Raw genomic sequence first — 12,525 nt, forward strand, 5'->3', positions numbered from 1 at the left:
AGCATTATTCATAATAGCCAAAAAGTGGAAATAACCCAGATGTCCATCAACTGAAGAATGGATAAACAAATGTGGTATAGCCACACAATGGAAAATTATTCAGCCATAAAAAAGAATAAAATACTCACGCGTGCTACAATACGGATGAATCCTCAAAAATTACGTTAAGTGGAGGAAGCCACTCACAAAAGACCACATATTTTATCATTCTATTCATATTAAATGCCCAGAATAGGGAAATCTCTAGAGACAGAAAGTAAATTAGTGATTGCTCAGGGCTGGGGAGTAAGGGAAGAGAGGAAGATAGGAAGATGCTAGCTAAAGGGTATAGGGTTTCTATTTGAGCAGATGAAAATGTTAAATTACTGTGGTGATGGCTGCACATATCTGTGAATATACTAAAATTGTGAATTGTACACTTTAAATGGATGACTTGTATAGTCTATGAATTATACCTCAATAAAGCTGTTAAAAATACATAAATAAAAGAAATCAAGCAAGAATGATGGTCAAATCTTTGTGGCAAAAAGAAAAGACAAGAAGAGTTGAGAGATACTATGATAAAGGAATCAGAACAGTGCTTGGCACATGGTAAGTACTCAATGAACATTACAATCAGTACTATTTGTATGAGTAACATTAACCATTGAGAACTGCTTTGGCAAGTTTTGGAAAAGAGTATTGTTGTGTAGTCTAACTAATACTAAGACTGAAATTTCCATTTTAATCTTAAAGTGTTCATCTTTAAACATTTTTAAAACCTCAAGCTTTTCCCCTGAAATCTAAAGACAACCCATGCCTAAATAGTCTATTTAAAAGGTAAATTTCAAAATGAAATGCAGCTTTTTCTCTTCTTTAAAGAGTTTGCCACTCAAGTATATTAAATTATTTATGATTGTCAAGTCTTCTTTAAGCTTTAGAAATTGACTAGCTACAGAGTCAAACACAAGAAAACTGAGACAAGCCATTCATTCTGAAATACACTCACAACTGGACTCATTCTTAAAAAAATCTTTGGGCGATTTTCCAAAGGCCATAAATATTAAGCCTGGGTTAAAAAGACAGCTTGTTTTGATTATCAATTTTCAAAATCTCAAACAATTCAAAAGGATAACGATGAAAAGATTCACTCCCCTTCCTTGCAAGAATCCAACTCTTCTTTCTCTCCCCCATGTATCAACGTATGTACTTATTTATAGATCTATAGGTATATTTCACTTTATAAAATAGATTATCTACGCCTTTGGCCTTGCTCAAAGATGGATTTACTATGAAACTAATGAAACTTAAATTCAGGGCCCTTCATTGGCAAAAATCCTTCCCAGGCCCTTTATCTAACTCTATCCGCCATTTTGTATATTTTTCCTTAAAGGGGACACCTCAAAATGTATAAGCTTCAGGCACCACAGAAGTTGATCTGTCCCTGGGTGCTACTTCCCACTCTATCCACTACTTTATCCCTTCAAATCCTCCACTCTTCAAAATCAGTTCAAAGCCTGCCACAAGAAGCCTTCCATGATTGCTCCAGTTCAGACTGACTTCTCCCTTCTCTAACTTTCCACCGCATTTATTCACTAGACAATCTCAAAATCCTTTTTCTAAAACCCTCCAGGTTGGTTGAGTTTTGGAATTTAATTTTTTTTTATATTATAGTGCATAAACTATATTTACGTACTGGTGCATAAATTGTGTATTATGTAACACTATCCATCAGGGTCTGAGGTAACACCTCATAATCAAATATGGTAATACATCTTTATCAAAATACATGACTATTCACACTAAGTGAAACAAAGCTGTAAATTGCCTCACTCCAGTTTGCCTTATAACCGGTACTAGGTGAGTTACAAAACAATTTTCAATTGAGGCAGGCCCAGTGGCATAGCGGTTAAATTCGCACGCTCCACTTTGGTGGCGCGGGGTTTGCTGGTTCTGATCCTGGGCACGGACCTATGCGCTGCTTATCAAGCCAAGCTGTGGCAGTCATCCCATATATTAAATAGAGGAAGATGGGCACAGATGTTAGCTCAGAGCCAATCTTCCTCAGCAAAAAGAGGAGAATTAGCTAGGGTTAATCTTCCTCAAAAGGAAAAAAACCTTCAATTTTCAGGGATTTTGGATTTCTGAATTATGGCTAAAGGATTAGAGACCTGAACATTATTGTGTCATTATTTCATGTCTCACCACTCAGGTGTTACTTGACCAAAATGACTCCACCACTGTGTCCCCACTGACATGTCCAGCAGATAGCGAGTGTTCAATAAATTTGACAGAATGAATGAATGAAAGAACTAAGTCTTATATTAGGTTGAACTTGCCAAGGAAAAGGATCGTGTCCTTTTTAGTCAATATCCTCAGCACCAAGGCCAGTGCCTGGCACATGGTGAAAGCGCAGTAAATGCTGGTTGAGTTGAATCACACTTCTCAAATCTCTTGCAATGACTATCCAGAATAGTAAGTACCCAGCAAATACTTTACAATTGATCCCAATATCAGTGACTTACAAAATGAGATTGATTGTCATAGGAGAGGAAATCACTGGGTGGGAAGCATGAGGAAGCAGTAGGAGAAGGAGCCTAGACATGACGACAAACTTGTAGAAAAGTATTGATGCAAGGATTCATATTTCACAGAGACCTTGGACTGTGCAAGAGGAAGGCCATAGACCTTAAGAATTCTGGATCCTCTTTCTTAATGTCAAGTCTTCCCCTGACAACAACCTCTTTCCTGGGTCCCTGCATGACTTAGAATCCTTAATATCATATATGTAGTTACAGAAACACTGCTTATTCTGACCCTTGTCTGGGTAGTTTCAGACTTATATAGAGAGTTGGGCTAAAAGATCACGTGTTAGGTAGACACTGCTAACTGACATTCTGTACTCTAAACTGAACTTTTCTAAATGGAATAGTTTGTTAACTTACCAGCTACACACATTGTTTTTCAATACAGAATGTCTGTAAGCATGGATGTTTGGGCAAATTGTTTTGTCTCTCTGTGTTTCGGTTCCCTCATCAGTAAATGGAATACTGCTACTTACCTCCTAGGGCTGTGATGAAGGTGAAGAAACTAGTATATAAGAGCTTCTCAGAGAGGGACATGATCGCATGGTCATCAGAAATAATACTCACTGTCAGTGTAAGGCAGTTGGATCTGGAAGCCTTAAATTGGCCCTGCATAGCCAATGATAACATTTATACTAACTATTGTTGATATTAGTCACAAAACAATGACTTGCATTTGTATAGCGATCTTGCTTTTCAAAATTCTGTGAATTGATAGCAAACTTATTCCTCCAATTATCCTTTGCAGTACACAAAGCATGTTATCCCAATTTAACAGTGAAGAAACTCCAACCAAATGATGGAGTGCCACTAAGTTCAGGTCAGGTTACAGGAACGCGTGCTTGGTTCTTCAGGTCCAGGTTGGCCCCAGCCCCTTAGCTCATCCTTGACTGTCCCTCTACAACATCCCATCCCTCCCATGTCTGATGTCGATCAGCTCCAATAACCTTGAAAAGTGCTGCTATCTTTACAAAACCGCAAAACCACCTTTCCTTCCCTTATTTTCTGAGACTTCATTTGTTGTTTCGAACAAAAAGATAATAATCTCCGACCCCATTTTGCTCTCCAATGAGTTTAAACCCATTATATGTCATCAGTCCAGGTACCACTCCCACTCTGCACCTTGTTATCAGGAGGAGAGGGGACATAAATAGTTTCTATACTTGCCTCACTTAGGCACCAATAGCATGGTATAGAAACTGAATTATAGAAGTTATCTGTCTAGGTGGAATACACACACATAGCCATATGTACATATATACTAGATTTAATAATATAATATAGAATAATATAGCTTTATATATAAAATAAAATTTCATAATATAGTTTTTAAAGCTTACATGTGTGTGTATGTGTGTATGTACATAAATATACATGAATATATATATACATATCTTATTATCACTAAAAATAAAGCTTCCTCATATATGAAATGGTGACAATAACAATAGTGAATACTGTATGAAGCTGTTGTGAGGACCAAATAAATTAACACACGCTAAACACTTAGAACAGTCCCTACTACATAATCACACTCGATAAATGTTATCCATAATAATAATTATTAATTTACATATTATAAGAGGATTCCTGATTTGTAAACACTATTCACTAGAGTGTATTTGAAATTTTAGTTTTTTCAATGCATCAATTTTTTAAATTTATCAATATCTATTTTCCAATGCAATTTTCAGAAAAACATTTTTTTTTTTTGCCAAAGTGGCACGTTATCTTCCTTAGAAGATACTTACAGTACGTGGTAATAAATGTACCTACCATAAGTCAAATCAAACACCCTTGAAGAAATAAAAGCCAGCTGTAATTCCAAACCTTAGCAACAACTGTTTTATACCGTAGGATCTCTTTCTATTCCTCAGTCACAGGCATAGAAAGTAAAGTAAATATTTATTTACTATAAGTCAATACATATTTATTTTCTAAAATTGACTCATCTTCAATTCTGACTGTTTAATTCAGCACTGTTGTCAGAAACAATGGCCTTGGGAAAGGTTTGGCTACTTTTATGCTGTGAATTTGTATCTAAGTTCTAGTACAGAAGTAGCCGTCATTCAGAGGGGTTTGCACCCCCATAGCTTATGATTCCGACAGTCAAAGTTGGAAACGCTCCTCATCCATCACTATGTAAGCAGGGTCGGGGCTGGACCCACTACCTTCTCCCAGCCCTGTGTACCCAAAACGAGGAAGAATAACCAGAGGCAGCTCATTACATTCCTCCAAGGAAAGACTGGGTTCCCAGAGGTGTTTATTAAGGGCTACTTTCTTTAGCTCTGAATCTTTCTTCCTTTCTTGAAAAGAAATCCTTACTTTGAATGCTACCAGTGTACATGAATTCTGGTATATTTGGAATGGACTTCTGAGCAATGTTTTCTCAAGTATGTTCCGCAGGACACTAGTGCTGCAAGATGTTAATAAGTGTTATTTAAAAAAATACATATACGTGTATACACACACAAACACACATATATCAGGGTTCCTTAATCAAATAAAATTGGGAAACACTAGGTTAAACAGCGTTTATCAGAATTTTTTATGGTGGAATTTCTCAGGATCTTTAATATGGTAATATGACTCTCTGAAAGGGAGCATTCTGGGCCACGTCTCTCAAACGTATTTATCTATAGGCTCTCCACCCCACGAAACAGCTTTCTGATTCCAGTGTTCTACAGAACACACTTTGGGAAACTGCTTTAGAATATAGTGCCCCCCCCATATTTTACATCTTTTGCTTATGTCCATTTTCTCAATTCTGAACAGAATTGCTTCTTCCGTATCGCTTTTTTAGTGAATTCACTGTTTCACACTTCCACAGGTGAGGGAATCTGTTTACTATATCAAAAACATTTTCGACTCCTGAAATTGACCATTACAAATTTTTGGTTGATTATAGTAGAACCAGTTAAAGCAATGATTTCTTGATTTGAAAAGAAAAATCAGTTGCACTAACTCATAATTAAATATCAAATTAAAATATCCCAGAATCAAAATTTTGCATAAAACCCATGAGTTTGCCCACACACTTCTCTTCAACTAAATGGCATGGAATTGAACTTATGGTTGTCATACGAACGCTGGTGAGCAAACGCCATTATACCCTCAGGAAACCATGGCAACTGCCATTGATAACCTCTACACTCTCTTATCATAAAATCATGTTAATAAACACATAATAAAAATAAAAGAATATTTGTTATAAAATATTAATCTGGAACAAGGAAAGCCCTAAAAGTTTAGGGATACCTTTTTTTCTTTAAAGTACATTATTCCTTGGGAATGTTAATATTCGAAGAAGTTAATAGTTCTCAAAGGACTACACATGTTAAGTTTAACTGCTAAGTCTAACTGCTCCTACATGTTAAGCAGTTGCTGGTTATAACATTTCATTGTTATCGAAACTTTAAGACTTAAATTTGGACTTAAGACTTGATGAGAAGTCTTGAATGTAGGCATACTATATATATTAATTTCAATTGAAGGGGGAAAAATGCAGTAGGATTTTACAAACTCCATGTATCAAACTCTATGAATTCAAGATTGTGGGGAAATTACAAAGAACTTGAGTGCAAAATTGCATATGGATGTATTGATCACACTGATTTGTGTTTCTCTCTCAATGTTGAAAAAAAATACTCTATTTAAAAAAACAACTAAACCCATAAAATCATTTGATAAAGTTAGTCCCTGTATTACATCATGGTGAAAGGCTGCTATATTTAACTTAAAATAACCAAAATAAAAAACAGTGTCAAAAATGATAAGTTTGGTACAATTTTCCCTAAGCTTCTCTGCTGTTTTCTATTGCAAACCAGAAAATTTAGTATCTCTTTTGCATTAAACTTAGTTCTGTGTGTTTCAGGGCCTCAAAGGAGGATCCAGCTTCAGGTTTCTGACATACAAACCTTAACATAGCCTGAAGAATTCCCCTCGGCACATCGGGAGTAGTCAAATTTCATGTTAACTATTAAATTACAGACATTCATTTACGTTCTCCAAACCTCTGTTTAGAAATTCAAAAGGCCCTTAGAAAACATCCTTAAACCAAAGCCCAAGTTGACAAGTGAAACCGTTTACCTGCGAGAGCAAAACAAAGGGGAGGCCTGGCCATCCCCGCAGGCACATTGCAAAGTGGCACGCGATGTACCCCATCCCCATTGTGAGGCACAAATTCTTTGTGACACTGGGGGACACCGCAGAACAAAAATACTATTAGAAATGCTTCAAAAGGAACATTTTTGGCTGCGATAGAGACTTTTGACATTATTTATTAGGTTCAAAACTGCTTCACAAAAGCCTAACAATAGTTCTGTGGAAACCAGTACATCTGAGGCCCTTTCTGTTGTTCTGGGCAGGCATTGATTTGAAGATGGGCAGCGCTCGCGGAACAATTCCCTCGCAGCGGTCAATGTAAGTGAGCATTCACCCTCGGCCTAGGAGGGGCCTGTGAACAAACCGTATGGAAGCCCCGGGGTGGGCGGGAGGGGGGAGCAGAGCAAACCTTGATTAACCTCTTTGAGGGGAGATGGGTGGGAGCACCGGCAAACCGAGGAAGGGGCGCTCCTGCCAGATTGCCGTGGAGGGAGGCGTCTGCCCTGGGCTCCCTTTTCCCCGGGGGATGAGGATGCTTGGGGAGCATCTCTGATGCCATGGCAACTGCTCCTCTTACAACTAGACTTCCGGTCGCGCCTTGGGGCCGACTTTGGACATCTGGGTTTGCCAGAGCGCCAACTGTGGCTGTCCTCTTTTCCTCCAGCTCGGGCTCTGAGGAACTCCAGGAGACCCTCCACGGAGCCAGTGGGGTCTGGCTTCTTCTGCTGAGGCCGATGGCAGTGTAAGGCCTCGGAGCGGGACCTGGAAGGCAAAGGGCAGGAGTGGCACTGAGGCTCGAAGAATTGACCCGCCCCGCTGGTAAAACTTTCAAAAAAAATCTCCCCTCATAACTGGGTGTTTGAGACATCAACGTTTGTAACGTGCTAAGAGAAAGATTTAAAAGTCCCCTGATATTATCCTCAAGCGTCCCCACGTTTCTTTAAGAAAAGACACTATTCCTTTCCTGTTGTTTGAAAGCACCTTCCCCCCAAAATAATTTTTACGGAATACTCATAAAACTTCTAATTTCAAGGACAACTGTTTAAAACTTCTAAAATAGGGCCTCGAATTCTAAATTTGGGAAAAGTTTGTGAATGGCAGAGTTAGATATCATGCAGCCAAAAAAAAAAAAAGCAAAACCCGGACTCCCAGCCCATTTAGATTTACAACAGATAACTTAAAAATCCAAGAGGCAACTATTTCATGAGTTTCTTTAGAAATTTCAAACCAGCTGAAAATTAAAACCATCAGTGAATTAATCCTGGGTCTACACAACACATACATAGACACTAAAATGGATCTGATTTTTTTTCTATTTTTGCCCAACCAAATCATTTTTTCATATAAAAAATGACGTATTTTTTTTTACAATACAGCCAATACTATTAAAGTATTTTATACTTTTTTGCTGCATTTCCAAATATATATATACATATATATAATGTATGTGTATATATATATATATATATATATATATCATATACATAGAATCTTGAAGTTTTTACCTAAGAAATTCTGCGCATTGACTATACCAATAAAAGTTTAATTCTTCAGTAGTGTGTTAGGACAATTTACATGGTTTAAATCACTTTCTACAAGTTTTTAAAGGGCTTTGAATAGCATGTAGATGTCTAGAATATTTGGAACAACAAACAGGATCATTCGCAAATTCAAAAAATATGTAAAAGATTTAAAATGCACTTTACCTTCCTAACGGTGTGTGTGACACAGCCACTCTGTCACTGGGTGACCCAATTTAGTGCCTCACATATTGTTCTACGTATAGTATACATCAAGCATATCCCACTACACGCTCAACACACCCAAGTCAAACAGTGAAAAACATCTAGTGAAACCAACTTTTCCAAAGTGAGAATTATTTTCTGGAAATAAAGGTGGAATGGCATTTCAATATCTCCAGGTAAATAAAAGCTTTCAGAGAGCCAAACACATTGCTTTGTGAAAACTAGAAGCTTAATGACTGTTGATTTGCATTTCCAGCTTTCGCAGATGACCCATTCATCGATGATCAGTGCATGAAGATTCCACCAGTGAATGTGATGTGGCTGTGGAATTTGGAGCAACAGAGTTTGACCTACACAGAATATGCTGTCCTCTGTCTTGAGCCAAAGAATAAGAAATTCCTTTCCTGCATGCAATTCAATAATGATGCATTTTGTAACAAACTGCCTTAGAGGTTTAGTGTGATGTACTGGAATAAACAAAGCTTTGGGTTCAGACTGTCATAGACTTAAATCCTGGCCTAAGCCTCTTTGTCCTTACCTGAAACTTGAGGATTGCATTGCCTACTTTACAGGATTGCCAGTGGGAAAGTCTGTTCATTCATTTATTCATTCATTAATATCTGAATGTCTGTTATGTGCCTGGCAGTGTTCTAGACATTGGAGATTTAGAAAGGAATAAGGCAATTGTCCTGCCCATATAGAGCTTACGGTCTAGTTGTGCGAAGGTGGAGCGGGGAGGGGGAGCAGACTAATAGATAAGCAAATAAAGAAATGTATAAGTGTTAGTGGGTAATAAATCCTAAGGAGAAAAATAAAGCAGGAAGGAGGTTAGGAATGACCCACCCATGTAGGGAACATTTCAGTAAAGACCTGAAGGAAAACCAGTTAAGTATCTGAGGGCAGAACATGATAAAATGTAAAGTATCTGGTACATAGTAAGTGCTCAGCATCCGAGAGCTCTCATTGTCATATTTCGAATCTTAATATAGGAGTGCTCTGACCTGGAGTCAGAATGCAGACTGGAATCCGGGCTCCAGCCCTGAAGTTACAGAATCTCTGTGGGCCTCAGAGTCTGCATCTAAACCATGGGAAAACAACAGTTCCTATCTCGGAGGGTGGCCATATGGACCAAAATTGAAGATGTATGTTCAGATTTTAGCACACTGCCTTTTACATAAGACTCAAACAATGTTAACCAACCAGTATACTCAGCATCCTGTCATCAAATCCTGCCTCCCAGAAGTGAAGGAGTCTCTGAATCAGCATCTTTGTTAAATGGTCTCCCAGCCCCAGCTTTAGGCACTTCTAGCCCAAGCAGTATATTCTCCTCTAGTTCAAAGAAAGTTCTCCTTTGTATTGAGTCAAAACCTGTCCCTTCTATTGGTCAATTCCAACAACTGTACAAACATTTAGAGTGAAATCTACCAAAAAAGTGCCCTAAAAAAAGCTGCACAAAATCAACCTAATCCTTCTTCTATGTGACAATTCCTAGAATATTTGGAATATGCATTATTTCCTTAAATTTTGTCACCTCCAGCACCATAAACACCACCACCATCATCACCGCTGCCATTCAGTCCCTGCTATGTTCAGGGAACTTTATTTATACCAATCCTCTAATTACAACATCTCTTCAAGGTAGTAATCGTCAGTAGTTTACAGGTTAAAAGACTGGGCTCAAAGAACCTTTCTAAGACTTGATCATGGCTACAAAGCTGAAATGGGAGAGAGCAGAGATTTGAGCCCAGCTCTCCTTGGTTTCAAAGCTTATTCCTTCTGGTCCATCTCCTTACTTTTAATCACTCCTCCTATTATGTGATTTTGAGACATTTCATTATCATATACATTATCCTGTGCTATGAATTCACAGCTTCCTTATCTGTAAAATAGGGATAATAACATTATCTGCCTCAGGGTGTTATATGAGGATTTCATAAAATAATGTAAAAAGCTCAGCATAGTATCTGGCACATGGTGAGAGCTTAATAAGTGGGAGCTGGAATGATGATGATAATGATAATTGTCGTTATCATTATTATCTGGTGCAATACCTGAAGCATCAAATTACTTGTCATCAACTCACACTTGTTCTCTCCTCTAATACAATACTTGGCCACAAGTAGACTTCCGCTAAGCACTCACTGATATAGTTCTTATAGAACCTTCTAGAATAGGACCTGTCATTGAGTCAATAACTTTGCTGTTCATATTGAAGTTAAAAACAAAATGTGACCAACTGAAAAGAGAAAAAAAAGAGTTAGGAAATACAAAATGATACTTACCAGGCGAGACAGAATCTGCCTTGGAATTGTGAGAGGGCTGGTTCTGAGGCCTCGCGTGTCTTTTGATGTGTGTGCCTGCAGCCTCCAGGTGCAGAGGATTTACTGAACAGAATGGGCTAGGCCTTCCTGCCATTTGCTGTTCCAAAACTAGACTGCTCCAGGCTTGCTTGGGTGCTTCTCTAGTTCTCTTATTAATTTCTTGTCTGACAGTGAAGATCAATGGGGTCTCGTCCCATTCACTGGATGGTGTTGGGAAGGGACCAGCTTCTCCGTAGCTATCTTCTTCGAAAGAAGCTATACTTACAGCAGGAGATCTGGGGATAAGGCACTGACGAGTACAAAGCGGTCTTTTACATGCCATTGGAGTCTGAAATACTGTAAAAGGTAAACACATCAGTTTGAAAGAATGCACTTCAGAATCCCCTATTAAACTAATAGCGAGAAGGATGAAATCGGGAAATATATGAATTTTTTTGTTTGTTTCATATTTCTATCCTGAGCAAAGAGAAATGACGAAGAAGCCAAGGATCTGGGTGCCTGAATGGGAGATGTAGAGGAGGAAAAAGACATAGAAGAAGAGGTAAAGGGCGAAAGTGCTTTTGTTGAGTTCAGGCTATGTTTCAGGCACTGTGTGAGGGCCTGGATGTGCTGGTCGTGTAGTTCTCACAAGAACTGTATCGAATAGATACTATTATTATCTCCATTTTGCAAGTCAGAAAGCTAATTTGAGGCTTAGGGTTGAATTGCATGCCCCAAGAAGATATGTTGAAGTCTTAGCCCTCTCCACCTGTGAATGTGACCTTATTTGGAAATACGGTCTTTGCAGATACAGTCAAGTTAAGATGAGGTTGTTAGGGTGAGGCCTTAATCCAATAGGACTAGTGTCCTTATAAGAAGGAAAAACAAACACAGATACACAGGAAGAAGGCCATGTGCTGACAAAGGCAGAGATTGGAGTGATGTATCTACAAACCAAGGTATGCCAAGGATTACAGCAACCACTGGAAGCTGAAAGAAAGGCATGGAATGGATTGTCCCTCAGAACCCCCAGAAGGTGCCAGTCTTGCTAATGCCTGCATTTCTGACTTCTGGCCACCAGAACTGTGAAAAAATAGTTTACCTTAAGCCCTCCAGTTTGTGGTTCCTTGTTAACAGCAGTCCTAAGAAACTAATATACCCACGATAGTTTCAACATGCACATGTTGTTTTAAAATCATTATTAACAGCACGTTTCACCCTCCAAAAATTGTTCAGATTTGGGGCATGGAAAAGAAGAAACATCAGGAGGTGGGAAGATGTGGAGTGGGAGGAGGAAGGGTGTTGGTTTCCTGAGTTCTACTATGTGGCGGAAACTGTGCCAGGATGAAACAACTCTTAATAAGACTCATATTCCCTGTGCTCAAGGTGTAGTCAAGTGGCAAAGAGGATGCTGATCATGTTAGGTACCAAATAACCACAACCTCCTCCTAAACCACAGCCTTGTCTGTAGAAGAGGAAAGCAAAGTAAATGTCTCCAGGACCCTGCAGATAATAGAAATGAGAAAAGGGGCAAAGTAGGGGTACCATGGGAGTAAATGTCCCATCAACAGGGGCCAACCACTTCTCAGATCTTGTATTTTCTTGCCATGAGGGAATGTGGGCCCAGTGAGGACAGATTTTTCTGGATTTTCAGGAGAAGCAAAAATATGTATTTTTATATTTGTAAAATCTTCTGATTTTTAAATGTTAGTAACTCACCTAACTTTTTTTAATACAGTGTGAACTAAACAAAACACATCTGCTCTCTGAATCACCAAAGGCCACCAGTTTGCATCTTTGGCCTATGGCCAG

At 38.6% G+C, this 12,525-nt stretch overlaps 1 protein-coding gene and 1 long non-coding RNA gene across 5 annotated transcripts in view; one reads left to right on the forward strand and one right to left on the reverse strand.

The window, feature by feature from the left end:
- Positions 1-4,793: 4,793 nt before the first annotated feature.
- Positions 4,794-12,525, reverse strand: part of C29H12orf42 (chromosome 29 C12orf42 homolog) — a 164,975-nt gene continuing 157,243 nt past the window's right edge. For 2 of the 3 annotated variants that reach the window (XM_070599694.1, XM_070599695.1), the window contains 2 exons: positions 10,696-11,070; positions 4,794-7,430 (listed from right to left, as the gene is read on the reverse strand). In XM_070599694.1, coding sequence (XP_070455795.1) covers positions 6,982-7,430; positions 10,696-11,070 — 824 coding nt within the window. In that variant the 3' untranslated portion in view covers positions 4,794-6,981. The remainder of the gene's footprint in view (positions 7,431-10,695; positions 11,071-12,525) is intronic. The other variant, XM_008526301.2, reaches the window with a different exon arrangement.
- On the forward strand, positions 6,993-8,924 carry LOC139080248 (uncharacterized). Of its 2 annotated transcripts, XR_011534588.1 has the most exons (3): positions 6,993-7,033; positions 7,333-7,487; positions 8,670-8,924. It is a non-coding gene; the product is annotated as an uncharacterized lncRNA (long non-coding RNA). The 2 variants fall into 2 exon arrangements; XR_011534587.1 differs by lacking the exon at positions 6,993-7,033 and having other exon boundaries at positions 7,036-7,487.

The sequence above is a fragment of the Equus przewalskii genome, chromosome 29 (genome assembly GCF_037783145.1).
Source record: "Equus przewalskii isolate Varuska chromosome 29, EquPr2, whole genome shotgun sequence".
NCBI classification, from domain to species: Eukaryota; Metazoa; Chordata; class Mammalia; order Perissodactyla; family Equidae; genus Equus; species Equus przewalskii.